Source organism: Scyliorhinus canicula, chromosome 23, assembly GCF_902713615.1.
Source record: "Scyliorhinus canicula chromosome 23, sScyCan1.1, whole genome shotgun sequence".
NCBI classification, from domain to species: domain Eukaryota; kingdom Metazoa; phylum Chordata; class Chondrichthyes; order Carcharhiniformes; family Scyliorhinidae; genus Scyliorhinus; species Scyliorhinus canicula.
In genome coordinates, this window is record NC_052168.1 from 4,289,284 (window position 1) to 4,310,004 (window position 20,721).

Below are 20,721 nucleotides of genomic sequence, written 5' to 3' on the forward strand. Positions count from 1 at the left end.
CTCTCCATTGCTAACGTTTTGTGTGGTAGTACCAAAGTCACAATATCTATAAATGAGCTTGCATAGGGCGCGTTTATGGATGTAAGGCTATGGATTAGATCGTAGGTTTAGGCCCCGCACGCTCATAACAATATCGCCTTCTTCTTTCCCTCCTCCTCAACTCTGTTTGCTCTGAAGAAAAATCCTAATTGCTCAACATACCGCACCCAAACCTCAGCAGAGGAGTCGATGGGATCCACTCCACCGAATACAGGTATCTCTGCAACTCTCGTACACTTCGCAGACACGGGGAGTACGTGCAGACTCCGCACAGACAGTGACCCAGGCCGGGAATCGAACCCGGGACCCTGGAGCTGTGAGGCCTCTGCGCTAACCGCTGTGCTACCGTGCTGCCCATCGCGCACGCTAGCTGCTGACTGGAGGAGTGGGGTCACGTGACCTTTCAAAAGATGGCCCCTTAAAGGGGCCAGCTACTGCAAGCAGATAACATTTTGAACCGGTTACCTTGTCAGACAGCGAATGTCTGGGATGGGAAATGTGAGAGTTCACGGAAGAGTTTTCCCTGTTAAAACCCTGTGACTGAGGGTTTCTGGATAAAATGTGATTTGTGATTTCAAAAGGCTGGTAACACAGAGCTATCCGATTCTCCCCACACCCTCGCCTTCAAATGCATTTGAACATCACCTTGAACATGCGATAAAATGTCCAAAGTTGCTTTCACGGAACGCAATGAGGTTAATGAACCACAAAACCAGGAAGACAGACTTGGAGCTTGGTCGGGGGGGGGGGGGGGGGGGGGGGGGGGGGGGGGTAAGTTTTAAGGAGGCTCTTAAAGGCAGAGAGGTTTAGGGAGGAAATTTCAGAGCTGAAGGTATGCCGCCATTGATGGAGGGAAGAGGTAGGGTGAGCAGAACGACAGGATTGGGGGAAGAAGGATTTGTAGGCCTGGAAGAATTGACAGATCAAGAGGGGCGAGGCCATGAAGAGACTTGAACGCAAGTCGCACTTCCCCAACTATCACCTCCCCTCCAGTATCTCAGCCAAGGACCATTCTTCATCTGAAACCCTGGAACATGGAGAGTTGACCTACGGGTAGCAGAGAGAGTGGGAATGGGGCACGGGGTTTGAAGGTCCCCGTGTGGAGCTTTGACCCCCCCCAGGCCGTCCCCTGTGCCCCTCATACCCGGCCAATGGTTAACACTGGCAGATATCTGGCAGCAGAACACAATGATAAAGGAGTTTGAGTGTGCACATGTATCCTCTGCCCGGTCTTGAGGTTTAAATAACTCTCTCTCTCTTCCAGTATATGGCCCAACATGGAAATGAAGCGGCCAAGGAGAAATATGAAGCCTATGTTCCAGCGTACTATTACATACCAACGTACATGGACTGTCAGTGAGTACAATACACACACTCAACACAGCTTCTGTCCTGTCTTTCCAATGGAGTTAGGAATAGTGCAGTCGGCTCATTGAGAAAATACCTGAGGTGCCATCCAGTTTATCTAGATATTTGTCGGCAGTGCTAAACTTTTTCACTATTTTCGGTTTAGCTGTGTAATGCAAGGTATCTGTCGCACCGCATACTGGGCTACTGCGTCACACACTGGGCTACCGATGTCACACACTGGGCTACCTGTGTCACACACTGGGCTACCTACGTCACACACTGGGCTACCTGTGTCACACACTGGTCTATCTGTGTCACACACTGGGCTACCTGTGTCACATGCTGGGCTACCTACGTCACACACTGGGCTACCTGCGTCACACACTGGGGTACCTACATCACACACTGGGCTACCTGCGTCACACACTGGGCTACCTGTGTCACACACTGGGCTACCTGCGTCAAACACTGGGCTACCTGCGTCACATACTGGGCTACCTGTGTCACACACTGGGCTACCTGCGTCACACACTGGGCTACCTGTGTCAAACACTGGGCTACCTGCGTCACACACTGGGCTACCTGTGGCAAACACTGGGCTACCTGTGTCACACACGGGGCTACCTGTGTCACACACTGGGCTACCTACATCACACACTGGGCTATCTGCATCACACACTGGGCTACCTGTGTCACACACTGGGCTACCTGTGTCACACACTAGGCTACCCATGTCACACACTGGGCTACCTACATCACACACTGGGCTACCTGCGTCAAACACTGGGCTACCTGCGTCACACACTGGGCTACCTGTGTCAAACACTGGGCTACCTGTGTCACATACTGGGCTACCTGTGTCACACACTAGGCTACCCATATCACACACTGGGCTACCTGTGTCACACACTGGGCTACCTACATCACACACTGGGCTACCTGCATCACACACTGGGCTACCTGTGTCACACACAGGGCTACCTACATCACACACTGGGCTACCTGCGTCACACACTGGGCTACCTGCGTCACACACTGGGCTACCTGCGTCATACACTGGGCTACCTGTGTCATACACTGGGCTACCCATTTCACTCACTGGGCTACCCATATCACACACTGGGCTACCTGTGTCAGAAAATGGACTATCCCTGTCACATACTGGGCTACCTGCGTCACACACTTGGCTCCCCATATCACACACTGGGCTACCCGTGTCACACACTGGGCTACCCCTGTCACACACTGGGCTACCTGCATCACACACTGGGCTACCTGCATCACACACTGGGCTGCCTGTGGCGCACACTGGGTCACACTGAGTTACTGCGAGAATTGCTGACCTAAGTCTCCCTTGGGTTCACAGGATCCTGCGAGAGCAATGGATTCGAGCGAAGTATGAGCGGAAGGACTTCTCTGAAGCAAATAAAGCACTGGCGTACGCTGCGGGTAAGTGGGACCGCTTGGCTCATTTCTCAATGTTCTTCTCCCTCGTTGATTCATTCCCTGTTCTGTTTCTGTAGCGCCCGCTGCTGGAGACTTGCTAGAGAATAACATTACATCAAATCACATTGACTTTACCGCAGAGAAAGAGGCCTTTCGACCCAATGTTCCACCGGACTCCCCTCGCACCTTGCTCACCCAATTCTGCACGTCACACTCTACTCCTCCCTCCCTCATGTTTATCCATTCCCCTCGTCACCTCAACCACTCCGTGCGGGTGTGAGTCCCTCGTTCTCAGCCCCCTCTGGGTGAAGAATCATCGGATGGTTCCAGTGCAGAGTCAGGCCATTCAGCCCGTTCTGGTCCATGCCAGCCCTCTGCAGGAGCTGCTCACTCTCGTCCCACACCCCCACCTCTTTTGCCTGGATCTCCTGAATTCTGATTGGATTTCCCGGTGGCTATTTTGTTTTGAAGGCTTCGACCCTTGCCCTTCCCGCACAAGTGGAAAGGTGGCCTAACCTCCCCCCCCCCCCCCGCCACGGGAATCGGCATGGGTGGGACGGAGAATCTGACGGAGAAGCAGAAGGTCCGTTGACCTCGGGTGGGAATTCCGGGTTCCGTGACTGGGAGATCCTGCCCGTTCGCTCCGTGTTTACTCCATCAAAACCTGTATGTGGAAGCATTGGAAAGGGTGCAGAGGAGATTTACCAGGATGTTGCCTGGTATGGAGGGAAGATCTTACGAGGAAAGACTGAGGGACTTGAGGCTGTTTTCGTTAGAGAGCAGGTTAAGAGGTGACTTAATTGAGGCATACAAGATGATCAGAGGATTAGATAGGGTGGACAGCGAGAGCCTTTTTCCTCGGATGGTGATGTCCAGCACGAGGGGACATAGCTTTAAATTGAGGGGAGATAGATATAGGACAGATGTCAGAGGTAGATTCTTTACTCAGAGAGCAGTAAGGGCGTGGAATACCCTGCCTGCAACAGGAGTGGACTCGCCAACACTAAGGGCATTCAAATGGTCATTGGATAGACATATGGACAATAAGGGAATAGTGTAGAGGGACTTTAGAAGGGTTTCACAGGACGGCGCAACATCGAGGGCCGAAGGGCCTGTACTGCGCTGTAATGTTCTATGTTCCATAATTTTCAACACCTCTGTTAGACCCCCCCTCAGCCTTCTTTTATCCAGAGCTAAAAGACCCAGTAGCTCATCCTTTCCCAATAAGTTGAACCTCGCTGTTCTGCTATCTTACCTTGTAAGGTTTTCTGGCACCATCTCCAAAGCTGTCTATCCTTTTGCTCAACGCTGATCTCAGGGGGAGACAGTACAGTTTGGTCAAACCATACAAAAGAATCCCTGCATTTTAATTCAAACCATCTAGGAAAGAAAAGAGTGGCCACTTTGCTTTTGTAAAGGCTTTATATTTAACTATAGGTTCCCCAGCTTCGCATGATGACCGATCTGTACCCGTTTCCCGAGTAGCGTAAATTGCTGTGATTGTTTGAAATTTGTCCAGTTGAGTTAAAGACAGAAAGCTTCAGCAGCACGTCTCTCTTTTCAGCAATACTCGACAGGACATCTGGTGGGCTATTTGGCTGCCAAAGGCACCAGAACAAAATCTAATCCTATCCTCACTCAAAATCCGCATGGCAGGGGTCACACGGGCACGAAACATGAACTCTGTCCCTCTCTCTCTCTCTCTCCACAGACCCGCTGAGTTTAGCCAGCATCCTTATGGCTGGGCTCATAGAATCGTAGAATTTACAGTGCAGAAGGAGGCCATTCGGCCCATCCAGTCTGCACCGTCTCTTGGAAAGAGCACTCTACTTAATCCCACTCCTCCACCCTATCCCTGTAACCCAGTAACCCCATCTAAACCTTTTGGGCACTAAGGGGCAATTGATCACGGCCAATCCACCTAATCCACACATCTTTGGACTGTGGGAGGAAACCGGAGCACCCGGAGGAAACCCACGCACACACACGGGGAGGATGTGCAGACTCCGCACAGAGGGTCACCCGAGTCTGGAATTGAACCTGGGTCCCTGGAGCTGTGAGGCAGCAGTGCTAACCACTGTTCTCAGACTGTGACTCCTGTTCCGGACCCCCACCCCCCCCCCACCCCCACCCCATCGGGAACATCCTTCAGGAAGAAAATCGACTGCCTTTATCCGGACTGGGCCTACATGTGATTCCAGCCCAATGTGGTTAGACTTTTGATTAGTTGCCTTCTGAAAAGGTTTGGACAGACCACTCGCTTGTAGCAAGCTACTATGTTGGCGGTTCAAGAAGGCATCTGACCAGCACCTTCTCGTGGCAATAACGGGTGGGCATTCGAAAAGGTCCGTTCACCCAGCACAGAGCATCGATCGATCCAACCTACAACTGTCGTCTGTGGTTGGTTCGACCGAACGATGGCTTCAGCAAGCTGCAGATCCGGGGGGGGGGGGACGGGCAGAGGAGGGGCTCCAGGCCAGAGCATTGTCAGCAGTTGCAATTCTGTGCTCATTTGCCTCCACGGCTGAATGAGTGGCTGGCTAACGCAGCAGAGTGTGTTTCAGCGTTTCAAAAGCCTGTCCATTTTTAGTTACAGTTTCTTCGAAGCCACAGCTTTATCAGCGGATCAGTCCTCTGAACAATACGACTGAATTTAGTGCAGTTTCTATGAAGAGGAACTCCTTTCCTCAGAATTACCACGTCGCATTTAGAAGACAAGCCATGTGTGCACCGCCGGCCGCCTCTCAGCGCCTGTCCCATGAAGAGGTGTTGGGCAGGTTTGCTTCCGTTTTGATTCTATCACCAATTTGCCACACCAATCGCTGCACACTCTCCCTCTCTCTCCCTCTCTCTCGCTCTCTCTCCTTCTCTCTCCCTCTCTCTCCCTCTCTCTCGCTCTCTCCCTCTCTCTCCCTCTCTCTCCCTCTCGCTCTCTCTCCCTCTCTCTCCCTCTCTCTCCCTCTCTCTCCCTCTCTCTCCCTCTCTCTCCTCTCCTCTCTCTCGCTCTCTCTCCCTCTCTCTCCCTCTCTCTCGCTCTCTCTCGCTCTCTCTCCTCTCTCTCCCTCTCTCTCGCTCTCTCTCCCTCTCTCTCCCTCTCTCTCGCTCTCTCTCCCTCTCTCTGGAGCAATAATCCCCACTGACCCACAGGACACTCACCCAACTTGGCACAGCTAAAGTTCAGGGACCCCCCCCCCATCCCCACCAACCGAGCCACAGGCTTATCGTAGAGTCCCTTACAGCACAGGAAAAGGCCCTTCGGCCCATCCTGTCCACAGTACCTATCTCTTCTAATCGCAGTTTCCAGCACTTGGCCCGTGGCTTTGGCATTTCAAATGCTCATCTGAATGATTCTTGTCACTCTATTAAAAAAAAACCCAACTGAAACCGTATAGTTGCCCAGATCAAAGCACTGGTTAATCTTCCACATCGGTGCGGAGCACTCACCCAGCACAGTGTAGATGTCAAACGGAAAGAACTCGCGTTTAAATAGAAGCTTTCGAGTCTCAATGTCTGAAGTGTTTAACAGCTAACGAGGTACCTTTACGGAAGTGTAGTCACTGCTCTAATGTAGAAACAGGACAACCGATTGTCGCACAGCAAGATCCCACAAATGGTCAAATAATGACACCGGTTTACAAATTAATATTGGTCCCGGGAACATACAAAAATACAAATTAGGAGCAGGAGGAGGCCCTCCGAATCAGCTCCGCCATTCATAGAATCAGAGAATTTACAGTGGATAAGGAGGCCATTCGGCCCATCGAGTCGACACCGCCCCTTCAAAGCGCACCCTACTTAAGCCCACAACTCCACCCTATCCCAGTAACCCCATCTACCCTTTTTTGGACACTAAGGGGCAATTGATTGGGGCCAATCCTAACCTGCACATCTTTGGACTGTGGGAGGAAACCGGAGCACCCGGAGGAAACCCACGCAGACACGGGGAGAACGTGCAGACTCCGCACAGTCACCCGAGGCTGGAATTGAACCCGGGTCGCAGGAGCTGGGAGTCAGCAGTGCTAACCACTGTGCCACCGTACCGTGTCACCTCCACGCCACATCCCTGCTGACCCCCCCGATAACCTTTCACCCCCCCTTGTTAATCAAGAATCTATCCAGCTCTGAATAAAAACATTCTCAGACTCCGCTTCCACTGCCTTTTGAGGAAGAGAGTTGCAGAGACCCACCACCCTCTGAGAGAAAACATTTCTCCTCATCTCTCTTTCAAATGGGTGACCCCTTATAATTGAACAGTGACCCCTGCGTTCCAGATTCTCCCACAAGAGGACACATCCTCTCCACAGCCACCCTGTCGATATCCTCCGCAGGATCTGATATGTTTCAATCAAGTTGCCTCTCATTTTTCTAAATTCCAGTGGATACAAACCCAGTCTGTCCAAAGGTTCCTCATAAGACAACCCGCCCATTCCTGGTATTAGTCTGGTCAACCTTCTCTGAACGGCTCCCAACGCATTTACTTCCTTCCTTACAGAAGGTGACCAAAACTGTTCACAATACTCCAGATGTGAGGCAGGGTTCCCCGACCCCTTGCTGGGGCGGGGAATCCCGGGGGGGGGGGGGGGGGGGAGCAAATCCTGCCCGCCGCCCCGGCGTCGGCTGCCGTATTCTTCGGCGCGTTTTTCGGGCGGGGGCGGGATTCCCGCCATGCCGATCGGGGGCCGATGGCGGCCGTCCGTTTTTGCCCAGTCCCGCCAGCATGGGTTAGGCATGGTTCCACACGGCGGGACTTGGGCAGGTAAGCCGGCTGGGGCGGTCCTCGGGTAGGCACGGGGGGATCCGACCCCGGTGGGGGAGGGGCGGGGGGCGCAATGGTGGCCTGGCCCGTGATCGGGGCCCACCGAACTGAGGGCGGGCCTGTGCCGTGGGGGCACTCCTTACTTCCGCGCCGACCCCTGTCGGGCTCCGCCATGGCCGACACGGGAAGAGAACCCCCCCCCCCCCCCCCCCCCCCCCCACGCATGCACCAAAACACGCCGGTGGTTCCGAGCATGGGCGAGATCACGCCGGCCCTTTGGCATATGCCTGACCTCGCGCAGTCCCTTCGGCGTCGGTTGGAGCGGCGCCAACCCTTCGCGTGTCCACCTCGCCCCTGGAAGTGCGGAGAATTCCGCACTTTCGGCCGATGTTGACGCCGGAGTGGTTGCCGCCAGTTCTCCTGCCGGCGTGGGGACTTAGAATCCCGGCTCCGTGGTCTTTCCAGCTCCCTGTACAACTGAACCATCACCTCCCTAGTTTTATATTCAATTCCCCTCACAATTAACATTCTATTAGCTTTCCTGATTACTTGCTGCGCCTGCTCACCACCCCCAGGAAACTAGGGAGAGCTCTCCCGCTTGTCTCTGAATGAGTTGTCACAGTATCTGCAGTGATGGAGCAGAGAGCACAGATTGGCACCTCCGACACGGCAGCATTCCCAACGTAGCAGACGTGTCAACCTGGGTTTTGCGCTCAAATCACTGGTGTGGGGCTTGAACCCATGACCTCAGGAGTGAAGAACAGGAATACTGCCCACTGGGCCACGGCTGACAATGAGGTTTATCCGCAACCAACAGTGAAGAAATCCAACCCTCAGTTGTGGTGGTCTTTGTGTCTCTTAACTCAGGATGGTTGGGGTAGCTTAACTCAGGATGGTTGGGGTAGCTTAACTCAGGATGGTTGGGGTAGCTTAACTCAGGATGGTTGGGGTAGCTTAACTCAGGATGGTTGGGGTAGCGTTCACAAAGACCACAAAATAGCTAGAACTTTAAAAAAGCTATAAATTTATTAACACTGCTAATTTGGATTCGACACGTACTCCTAAAGAATACACAGTTCATTATTAACATTTAAGCTGCACTCAACTGCAGCTAGTCTTAATACTGATATTAACTATGATCTGCTCTCACTCACACTATTTGTACTTCTGACTCTCACTAGCTAACTCCCGCACACACTCTCCCACAAGGCTTAGCATCACTCCCTTATATACTTGTAACTGTAGCTAGCTCAGGTGGCTAACTAAACACATCATTATCCCCTGCACTTCTTGCAGATAAGATAATTCCACACCAGAGACTGGTCTGGGAATCCTGGAAGTGCCAGAGTTCACAGGTGTCTCTTCATCCCCTCTCTCTCAGGGAGATATCTGTACACTGACTGGTGTATCTCAGTCCCCTCTCTCTCAGGGAGATATCTGTACACTGACTGGTGTCTCTCAATCCCCTCTCTCTCTCAGGGAGATATCTGTACACTGGCTGGTGTCTCTCAGTCCATCTTTCTCTCAGGGAGATATCGGTACACTGACTGGTGTCTCTCAGTCCCCTCTCTCTCTCTCAGGGAGATATCTGTACACTGACTGGTGTCTCTCAGTCCCCTCTCTTTCTCAGGGAGATATCTGTACACTGACTGGTGTATCTTAGTCCCCTCTCTCTCAGGGAGATATCTGTACACTGACTGGTGTCTCTCAATCCCCTCTCTCTCTCAGGGAGATATCTGTACACTGACTGGTGTCTCTCAGTCCCCTCTCTCTCTCTCAGGGAGATATCTGTACACTGACTGGTGTCTCTCAGTCCCCTCTCTTTCTCAGGGAGATATCTGTACACTGACTGGTGTCTCTCAGTCCCCTCTCTCTCAGGAAGATATCTGTACAGTGACTGGTGTCTCTCAGTCCCCTCTCTCTCAGGAAGATATCTGTACAGTGACTGGTGTCTCTCAGTCCCTCTCTCTCAGGGAGATATCTGTACACTGACTGGTGTCCCAGTCCCTCTCTCTCAGGGAGATATCTGTACACTGACTGGTGTCTCTCAGTCCCCTCTCTCTCTCAGGGAGATATCTGTACACAGACTGGTGTCTCTCAGTCCCCTCTCTCTCTCAGGGAGATATCTGTACACTGACTGGTGTCCCAGTCCCTCTCTCTCAGGGAGATATCTGTACACTGACTGGTGTCTCTCATTCCCCTCTCTCTCTCTCAGGGAGATATCTGTACACCGACTGGTGTCTTTCGGTCCTCTCTCTCTCAGGGAGATATCTGTACACTGACTGGTGTCTCTCAGTCCCTTCCCTCTCTCAGGGAGATATCTGTACACTGACTGGTGTCTCTCAGTCCCCTCTCTCCCAGGGAGATATCTGTACACTGACTCGTGTCTCTCAGTCCATCCCCCCCTCTCTCTCAGGGAGATATCTGTTTGAGCCATCGGTGAGAGGAAGCGGTCTGTACAGATCCAACGTAAACCTTGATCCCAGGATGATTTGTCCTGTTCAAAGTCATAAGGAGCCGTGCACGCCTCAAGTCCGCATCACTCTGCTGCCATTTAATTCCTGAACCTGTCTCCATATGTTTTTTTTCCCCTCAGGCTACAGAGAAGGGTTTCTATGGAAACGTGGCCGGGACAATGGGCAGTTCCTCAATCGGAAGTTTGTCCTGTCGGAGTCGGATGGAATCCTGAAGTACTTTGCGAAGAATGATGTAGGTTTACCCCTGTTCTGAATTTATTTTGACTCGCTTGCCCAACTCACGGGGGGGGCGGGGTCAGCGACTGTCAAAATGAGGAGGGACGCTAGGCAACACGCCTCGCGTTCCACTGATTTCAAACGCATGATGTTTCATGCAAGTTTTGTTATCGAAGGACATTATTGTATGGACGGGGCAAGGTCTGTATTGCACACAACGTGCCAAATAATTTCAATCCAAAGGTTGTGAGGAAGAAAGAACTTGCGTTTGTATAGCGCCTTTCACATCCTCAGATTGTCCCAAATTCCCCTCTGAGTTAGGTAGTTACAGATTGAGCTTCCACTCCAGAATCATGAGCACATAATGCCGGCTGACACTCTCAGTGCAGTTCAAGGAGTGCCGCACTGTAGGAGGCGCCATCCTTTAGACACTGAACTCAGGCCCCATGCAAAATGTGAAGTAAGAAAGGTTGCCATAGCCCCCAATGACCATAAGCTGCTTTCCCCTTTGAGGGGGAGAACTGACTGGTGGTGATTTAACCTGAGGGTCACCACACCTCAGGCGAGGGGCAAGGTTGAGAAGGCGGAGCCTTCACGAATAACCTCAGCCAGTACGGGGAATTGAACCCATGCTGTTTGGCCTTGCTCAGCATCACAAACCAGCCGTCCAGCCCACTGAGCTAAACCGGCCCCCATGGGAAAAATAGATGGGTACAAAATAACCCACAGCCACCATGTCAATGAAGAGCCGTCCATTCCCCCTGGAGTTCTGGGTGTTATTTATCACCCAATCAACAAAAAAAAACCAGATGATCCGGTCGCTGTTGCTTCTCTCTTTGTGGGATCTTGCTGTGCCCAATTGGCGGCCGCATTTCCTACAACAGTGACCACACTTCCAAAACGCTTCATTGGCCGTAAAGCGATGCCCTGGGGGTGTTGAAAATGAAAATCGCTTATTGCCACGAGTAGGCTTCAATGAAGTTACTGTGAAAAGCCCCTAGTCGCCACATTCCGGCGCCTGTTCGGGGAGGCTGGTACGGGAATCGAACCGTGCTGCTGGCCTACCTGGTCTGCTTTAAAAGCCAGCGATTTAGCCCAGTGAGCTAAACCAGCCCCTAGCACTATGAAAATGAAAGTCCTTCCTTTCTCCCCGAACCATTTCAAAGATGCCTTAATCTTTACTTCCTTTGTCGCTTACAAGGGAAAAGGATGAGTCATAATTCCTTAAAGTGATGAGCGAAAGAGAACAGTATACAGGAAGTGACAACGCTATGGTCCAAATATAGCAACCATTACCGACATTGCATCCAAATCGCAATTGCCTCTGTCACGTCTGCTTAATGCGCTGATTTACTCTTACTTTGTCGCAGTGACAATATTTAACGGCCTTTACTGTAGTAAAACATCCCAGAGACAAAACAAATTAGAACATAGAACAGTACAGGCCCTTCGGCCCTCGATGTTGTGCCGAGCAATGATCACCCTACTCAAACCCACGTATCCACCCTATACCCGTAACCCAACAAACCCCCCCCCTTAACCTTACTTTTTAGGACACTACGGACAATTTAGCATGGCCAATCCACCTAACCCGCACATATTTGGACTGTGGGAGGAAACCGGAGCACCCAGAGGAAACCCACGCACACACGGGGAGGACGTGCAGACTCCGCACAGACAGTGACCCAGCCGGGAATCGAACCTGGGACCCTGGAGCTGTGAAGCATTTATGCACCATGCTACCGTGCTGCTGAATAAAGGAGCACGAGGGCAGTTGACCAAAGGCTCAGTCGAAGAGGCCGTTTTTCAGGAGGAGGAGAGGGAGGTGGAGGAGTTTATGGGGAAATTCCAGAGTTCAGGACACCAGACAGCGAAAGGGGGCAGGCGCCCAATGTGATGAAGAAGCCGGAATTGGAGGAACTGCAGAAAGGGTTGTTTGGCTGGAGGTTGTTATGGAGACGGGGAGGACTATTCGCAAGTCATGAATCATGCTTGCTGGTAAATGTGTCCCCTATACCTTTCATTAACATTAATTTGTCAACAGATTGAAGAATTATATTCTCCTGTTTCTGTTCACAGGCTAAAGAGCCCAAGGCTGTGATCAAAGTGGACAACATCAATGCGACGTTCCAACCTACCAAGATCGGGAATCCCAATGGCCTGCAGATCACTTACCTGAAGGACAACAGCACGCGGAATATTTTTGTTTACCATGAAGAGGGAAAGGTGAGGCAGGGCAGACGGATGAAAAGATGTCGCTCAACATTGTGTGGGGGGTTCAATGTGTGGTTCTGAGTTTCAATTCTGATGTTTACAGTTAGTGTCCCAGTGTAGGTGGTGTTCTGGTGTGGGGTAGTGGGAGATGAACATTGATGAGTCAAGGCGGACAAAGCAACAAATTGTATTTATTTATTTTTATGATGCACAATCAATGGACACGAAACGTAGATGAAGTCCGAACGATCGGCTTTAATGCACAAGAAGTGTCCCCGGCAGCAGACGTACAGAAGAAAGGCCGACTGCCGGGAAGCACGGGTTCTTATATCCCGCCTCGTAGGCGGAGCTACCTACCTCTCAGCCAATCGGCTGAGAGGCACATGACTTACCCGGGCCAATGGGCAGCGAGTCCTCTGCACCAATAGCAGCTCACTTCCAGGTACCGTAATACCCCTAGTCATATTAACACATTTTAAAAATAAATTTAGAGTACCAAATTCATCTTTTCCAATTAAGGGGCAATTTAGCGTGGCCAATCCACCTACCCTGCACATCTTTGGGTTGTGGGGGGCGAAACCCACGCAGACACAGGGAAAATGTGCAAATTCCACACAGACAGTGACCCAGAGCCGGGATCGAACCTGGGACCTCAGCGCCGTGAGGCAGCAATGCTAACCACTGTGCCACCATGCTGCCCCTCGAATTGTATTTATAATAGTGCCTTTAATGCAGTTAACTATCAAAACGTGATTCACAGAGGTGTAACCAATCACAAACGGGCTGGACAGAGGTTTGGTCGAAGAGATGAGTTTTAATCTTCGTCTTAAAGACGGAGGCGCCGAGGGGTTTCGGAAGGAAATTTTTTTTTTCATATGGAACATGGGTGTCATATAATTTACAGTGCATAAGGAGGCCATTCAGCCCTTCAAGTCTGCACTGGCCCTTAGAAAGAACATCCTACCCAAGCCCACACTTGGACCTTCTCCCCGTAACCCCACCTACCCTTTTTTTGTGGACACTAAGGGCCATTTATCATGGCCAATCCACCTAACCTGCAGATCTTTGGACCGTGGGAGGAAACCGGAGCACCCGGAGGAAACCCACGCAGACACGCGGAGGACGTGTAGACTCCGCACAGACAGTGAACCAGCCGGGAATCGAACCTGGGACCCTGGAGCTGTGAAGCGACAGTGCTAACCACCGGGCCACCCATGCTGCCCATAATCGCAGGCTGTGCCAGCATTTATTGCCCATCCCTAATTGTCCTCGAGGGGGCAGTGAAGAGTCAACCACGTTGCTGTGGGTCTGGAGTCACGTGTAGGCCAGATCGGGTAAGGATGGCAGATTTCCTTCCCTAAAGTGAACTAGATGGGTTTTTATGGCAATTGACAATGGTTTCATGGTCATCATTAGATGTTTAATTCCAGATTTCTATGGAATTCCAATTTCATCATCTGGAGTGGCGGGATTTGAACCTGGGTCCCCAGAGCATTACTCTGGATCGCTGGATCACTAGTCCAGCGACAATACCACTACTCCCCCACCTCCCCCAGAACTGGGACGGCTCAAGAAATGACCATATGACCAGGCAGAGAGGGTGGAGTGAACGCAAAGAGGCCGAGAATGAAGGGGCGTGCGGGTAAAGTGAGTGAGACAGGTTTCAGGCAGGAGGGAGTGGGGAGTTCAGCCGATATATGTCCATGCTTACCTTGGTGAACGCTAAGAAAGGAGACGCTGTGAGACTTGAAATGTTTATTGAGAATTTGTGCTAATTGGATTCAAATTTACATCAACAACAAATTAAGTCCATTAAAAATCAAGTTAAAGGCAGTCCTTCGAGAGAATACGATCGTGCGAAAGAGACTAACTAATTCATCCCACATAGCCCTCACTTAATGAATCTCCAATGCCTCGTGGAATCTCTGCAATTAAACATAATCACATTCTCTCTCTCTCTGCATGTATATATTTTTAAGATATAAATCCGTATATAAATACATCCGCATATACATATGAGACACGTGGCAGAGCTTAAAGAGCAGCAGAGATTTGTTGATCCGAACAATCTGTATATTTTATGTTCTATGTACAAATCTAATACGTATCTGTCAAGCTTCAACGGTATTAAAAAGTTTAAGAAATTCCAAATGGGGATTTCTAACCTCGCCCCCCCCAGGGCAGGAGCTGGACTTTTATCAATCTGAGGAAATATCCTTTGCAAATTCATTCCAAGAGACCTTTTTCATTCAGTTCATAGAATCAGACAATAGAATTTACAGAGCAGAAGGAGGCCATTCAGCCCGTCGAGCCTGCACGGGCTCTTGGAAAGAGCCTCCATCCTATCCCCGTAACCCCACCCAACCTTTTGGACACGAAGGAGCAATTTAACATGGTCAATCCACCTAACCAGTTACGGGACGTGGACGCCGCTGGCTGGGCCCAGCATTTGTTGCCCATCCCTAATTGCCCCTTGAGAAGGCGGTGGTGAGCCGCCTCCTTGAACCCGCTGCAGTCCATGCTGTGTAGGTACACCCACAGTGCAGTTAGAGAGGGAGTTCCAGGATGTTGCCCCAGCGACAGTGAAGGAACGGCCGATATATTTCCCAGCCGGGTTGGTGAGTGACTCCGTGATGGGGGGGAGGGGGGGGGGGGGGGGGCATGTGTCTGCTCTCAATGGTGGTCGGGTAAAACAGAGCTCCGTCAAAGTCCGCAGATTACCCCGGAGAGACTGACCAAAATGGGACCTTTCACATTCGAAAAGTCTCAGCACAGGAGTAACGTTTTGGATGTAGTGACGACCATGGAAGGAAAACTGGGCAGCACGTCTTGCCAGACATTTCCAACAACTGTCACTCCTGAGGCATTTCCCAGATTTTCTCCCCGCGCTCTTGTTTGATAACCGAAGGTGTGTGGAGGGGAATTATCGAGGAAAACGTCTAGTTCGGGAGCTGTGGCACAAGACTGGATCGACCCAATGAATCTCCTTCCTAACAGCAGTGAGATGGATGAATGATTTGTCCTTAATGTTGGTTGATTGAAGGAGGAGTGTTGGCCAGGAGAGTGGGACAACTCGACTCTTCCTCGGAGAATGCCAAAGGGATCTTTGATCACCCGTTGGAGCCATGCCTACAGGAGAGATGGACAGAGAAAACTCCCCTCTTCAAAATAGTGGGCAAGGGAATGTATGCTTCCACCTGAGAGGACGGGCAGTTCCTCGGTTTAAGATGATGTCTGAGAAACGGAAGCTCTAACGTTGCAGCACTCCGTCAAGTACAATACCCCACTGGAGTTGGTGCTCAAATCTCCAGGCTCAACCTCAGAGCAAAGATAATCCGAGGTAAAGGAAAACCCTCAGTCCATCGGGTCAATCTACTCCCACCCTGGTAGTCACATGATACAATGATCATGGAGTTATTGACTAATCCCAGTGATCAGTCTCTCTCGATGGGCCGACAGCAGACACAGACACGAGGCAGGGGAAGCCCCACAGTGGTGGGCCGGGGGATTTTGAGAACCATCGGTCCAAACTCGCCTGTTCTTCCCAAGCTCCATTCACCATCAGGCATGTCGAATTTACAGTGCAGAAGGAGGCCATTCGGCCCATCGAGTCTGCACCAGCCCTTGGGAAGAGCACCGTGCTTAAGACCAAACCGCAACCCTGTCCCCACCTAACCTTTTAGACACTAAGGGGCAATTTAGCACGGCCAATCCACCTAACCTGCACATCTTTGGACTTGTGGGAGGAAACCGGAGCACCCGGAGGAAACCCACGTAGACACGGGGGGGGAGAGTGTGCAGACTCCACACAGACAGTGACCCGAGGCCGGAATTGAACCCGGGTCCCTGGAGCTGTGAGGCAGCAGTGCTAACCGCTGTGACACCGTGCCGCCCCAGACCGTTTCCAGTGGCAGAGTAGGTGATTTGTTTCAGCGAGTCTTCACGTTTTTCCCCTTTGGAGGATGGCGGAGGAATTAAGACCAGAGTGAATCACAACACTCCCTCTATGCCAGCACGTCCCAACGTGGGACATGAACGTGAAGCTGCCTGTACAGAAATAGAGACGGTACCACCCGTGACACAAGGCCTCAAATTATTCAGATATTTCCAGGAGTGTATGGCCCCTTTAAGCACAGGCCTCGTCCTCTGGATGTGCGATTCCAGATAAAATGGAGCCGCCCGTCACTGTCTACATAATCCAGCTTTTCAGCAGGCAATCATATCCTTTCCCAACCTTCTCTTTTCCAGTCAGAACGTGCCCAATTTGCATAATTACTCCTCAAAAAAAATGTAGGTCTCACACACTTTTAAATTAGTCAGTCTGAAGTGGAGAAAGAATTCCTTTGGCAGTCTGCAGATACCTGGAGCAGGATTCAACTTGTTTGTTATCGGGGTAATTACAGTTCTCTTCATTCCAGTCAGTACTAAACACTCCCATGTAGATAGAATGGAAAAGTAGCTGAACGTCCTCTCAGGAAATTGCACTAATTGGGCATTGTGTGTGAAAAAAACTGATCTGGAGAATTGAGTAAGCTCGGGGTTATGTCCCCAATTCCTCATCAACATCACAGCGAGCTCCAAATTCACTGTTCCAATCCTCTCCTCGTCAGCCTCCACCTTCCACCTCCACCAAACTTGCCTTTATCCCAACTCCCATCAAGTCCCTTTCGCCCATCAACCCCCGTGTTCGCTAACCAACACTAGTTTCCCCGTCCAACAACACCTCAATTTCATATGGGCGGTACGGTGGCCCGGTGGTTAGCAATGCTGCCTCACCGTACCAGGGTCCCAGGTTCGATTCCCGGCTTGGGTCACTGTCTGTGCGGAGTCTGCACGTTCTCCCCCGTGTCTGCGCGGGTTTCCTCCGGGTGCTCCGGTTTCCACAAGTCCAAAGATGTTCAGGTTAGGGGGATTGTCCACGCTAAATTGCCCCTTAGTGTCCAAAAGGTTAGGTGAGGTTACAGGGATGGGGCGTGTTATATTGCACTCGGATGTAATATGTCGTTATTCTTGTTTTGAGATCCAGAATGGTTTGATGAGTAGATGATAAAGAAACAGTGCAGCAAAACTAATTCATTGAATGACGATTAAATTAAAGAGTTCGCACACTCTACTGAGCTATAACTATTAATACAGTAATCTGTAATCTAATATTAACTAATGATGTACCCGTGCTATTGCTTTCTCGAACCTAAACTATTCCTAGAGCTGTGATCAATTTCTCTCCTCTGCTAACACTGAACCTAAACTATTCCTCGAGCTGTGATCAATTACTCTCCTCTGCTAACACTGAACTTAAACTATTCCTCGAGCTGTGATCAATTACTCTCCTCTGCTAACACTGAACCTAAACTATTCCTCGAGCTGTGATCAATTACTCTCCTCTGCTAACACTGAACCTAAACTATTCCTCGAGCTGTGATCAATTACTCTCCTCTGCTAACACTGAACCTAAACTATTCCTCGAGCTGTGATCAATTACTCTCCTCTGCTAACACTGAACCTAAACTATTCCTCGAGCTGTGATCAATTACTCTCCTCTGCTAACACTGAACCTAAACTATTCCTCGAGCTGTGATCAATTACTCTCCTCTGCTAACACTGAAGATCCCTGAGATCTGCGGCTGGACTTCCCGCACCCCAACGCCGAAATCGCGACGGGCACCAGGGCGGAGAATCCAATTCCCCGCACAGAATCGGGACACCGGCGCCAGTTCCCAGATTCTCCGGGCCCCGAAAAGCGGTGTACCCGAGGAGTACGCCGTGCCACGTATCCCCTTTCTGTGGCCATTGTGCGCCCCCGAAGTCCCGACGGCGTGGACCACGGGAAACTAGCGTGGCGTCTGCGGACTCAGACCGCGGCAGCCCTGGTCGGGGGCGTGCCGACCAGAGGGCGGGGGGCGGGGGGTCCTTATACGAGGTCGGGCAATGTTTGGGCAGGCGGTCAGGGTCGGCCGCACAGCCGATGGGGTGGGGTCTATTTTTAGGGTCCTGCTCCGCACTCTGAGTCCGCCCGTGGCCCGTAACTGCGGCAAAGGCTGCTAGAAACACGCCAAGTCCCTGCTAGCCCCCTCCAGGGCTAGGAATATGGGGCCTTTTCACACGATGTTTCTTTGGGCATGAAACTCCACCGTTTTTACTATGGCATGGAGACATAGTCCCAAAAACAGAGAATCCAGCCCCTGATATTTATCCTGGGAACTGGTGGTGCCCTCTAGTGTTTGGATTACACTGAGATGTAATAATTAACCCTTCACTGGTATACATACACAAATACATATCATTACAGGGCAAGGATTGGGCCGGTATAGGGAGGTCTTTCCAAAGGTCGGTGCAGACTCGATGGGCCGAATGGCCGTCTTCTGCACTGCAGGGATTCCATGACCTCAAGTTACTGACAAATTGGGTTTTCACGTTTTGGATTCAGTGACCATGTTTCCTCTCAGCCCGCACTATGCCCCTCCCCTGACCCCTGACCCCCCCCAGCTCTCCCCCCCCCCCCCCCCCCCCCCCCCCCCCCCCCCCCCCCCCCCCCCCCACCTTACCCACCTCCAGTGGGAGGGTGGGGGAATGGGTGCAGGGTTAGGCAGGGTTACCAGTTCAGGGAATGGTTTGTATGTGAGGCATTGGGTCAGATGAGGAGATTGTGATGGGGTCCCTGGTTGAATAGCCTGCACTCACCCAGAGATGACTTGAAGCGCACTGGAGCAGCTTCCCGATGATGAGGGGAAATGATGAAAGGCTGCGATTGGTTCTGCACTTGCACTAACCTTTAGCTGCACAGAATTCATGTTGTCATTTAATACCAGTGCCAGACTAAACCACTTTTAATGAGTACATTTCCGTGTTAAGTGATGCATCCCAATTTCTTTCTAATAAGCTCATCCCAGTTCAACACCATACTCCATCAAACTCCCAACAGCAGAACAAAGCTTAACCGCAGAGAATCAGTACAGGCAACATGTTCTCTTTAAACAGAGAGGCTGCTCCAGGCTGCACACTTCAATTCAATATCGCTTTCGTCACCGATATTGTCCAACAGCTTCTGATCTCAACCAAGGGAAACATCTGCTTGGTCGCTGAATCAGGACAAATTAATCTAATATGTCCAATTTATTTTCTTTGGACCAAAGGCGGCTGGGGGGTGACTGCGGGTCAGTACTGACGGAATGCCGCACTGTCAGAGGGTCAGTACTGAGGGAGTGCCGCACAGTCAGAGGGTCAGTACTGAGGGAGTGCCGCACTGTCAGAGGGTCAGTACTGAGGGAGTGCCGCACAGTCAGAGGGTCAGTACTGAGGGAGTGTCGCACTGTCAGAGGGTCAGTACTGAGGGAGTGCCGCACTGTCAGAGGGTCAGTACTGAGGGAGTGCCGCACTGTCAGAGGGTCAGTACTGAGGGAGTGCCGCACTGTCAGAGGGTCAGTACTGAGGGAGCACTGCACTGTCAGAGGGTCAGTACTGAGGGAGTGCCGCACTGTCAGAGGGTCAGTACTGAGGGAGTGCCGCACTGTCAGGGGGTCAGTACTGAGGGAGCGCCGCACTGTCAGAGGGTCAGTACTGAGGGAGCGCCCCACTGTCAGAGGGTCAGTACTGAGGGAGTGCTGCACTGTCAGAGGGTCAGTACTGAGGGAGTGCCGCACTGTCAGAGGGTCAGTACTGAGGGAGTGCCGCACTGTCAGAGGGTCAGTACTGAGGGAGTGCTGCACTGTCAGAGGGTCAGTACTGAGGGAGTGCCGCACTGTCAGAGGGTCAGTACTGAGGGAGCGCCACACTGTCAGAGGGTCAGTACTGAGGGAGTGCCGCACTGTCAGAGGGTCAGTACTGAGGGAATGCCGCACTGTCAGAGAGTCAGTACTGAGGGAGTGCCGCACTGTCAGAGGGTCAGTACTGAGGGAGAGCCACACTGTCAGAGGGTCAGTACTGAGGGAGTGCTGCACTGTCAGAGGGTCAGTACTGAGGGAGTGCTGCACTGTCAGAGGGTCAGTACTGAGGGAGTGCCGCACTGTCAGAGGGTCAGTACTGAGGGAGTGCCACACTGTCAGAGGGTCAGTACTGAGGGAGTGCTGCACTGTCAGAGGGTCAGTACTGAGGGAGCTCTGCACTGTCAGAGGGTCAGTACTGAGGGAGTGCTGCACTGTCAGAGGGTCAGTACTGAGGGAGTGCTGCACTGTCAGAGGGTCAGTACTGAGGGAGTGCTGCACTGTCAGAGGGTCAGTACTGAGG

General features: G+C 51.6%; 1 protein-coding gene and 1 long non-coding RNA gene across 2 annotated transcripts in view; one reads left to right on the plus strand and one right to left on the minus strand.

Annotated features, from left to right (window-relative positions):
* Positions 1-20,721, minus strand: part of LOC119956552 — a 47,546-nt gene that overhangs the window by 22,676 nt on the left and 4,149 nt on the right. Inside the window, exon 2 of the long non-coding RNA XR_005458648.1 lies at positions 4,091-4,148. This is a non-coding gene — a long non-coding RNA (uncharacterized LOC119956552). The remainder of the gene's footprint in view (positions 1-4,090; positions 4,149-20,721) is intronic.
* Positions 1-20,721, plus strand: part of zgc:92360 (uncharacterized protein LOC436988 homolog) — a 52,930-nt gene that overhangs the window by 18,289 nt on the left and 13,920 nt on the right. Inside the window, exons 3-6 of the mRNA XM_038783850.1 lie at positions 1,304-1,395; positions 2,756-2,838; positions 10,188-10,300; positions 12,364-12,510. Of these exons, the coding sequence (XP_038639778.1) occupies positions 1,304-1,395; positions 2,756-2,838; positions 10,188-10,300; positions 12,364-12,510 (435 nt within the window). The remainder of the gene's footprint in view (positions 1-1,303; positions 1,396-2,755; positions 2,839-10,187; positions 10,301-12,363; positions 12,511-20,721) is intronic.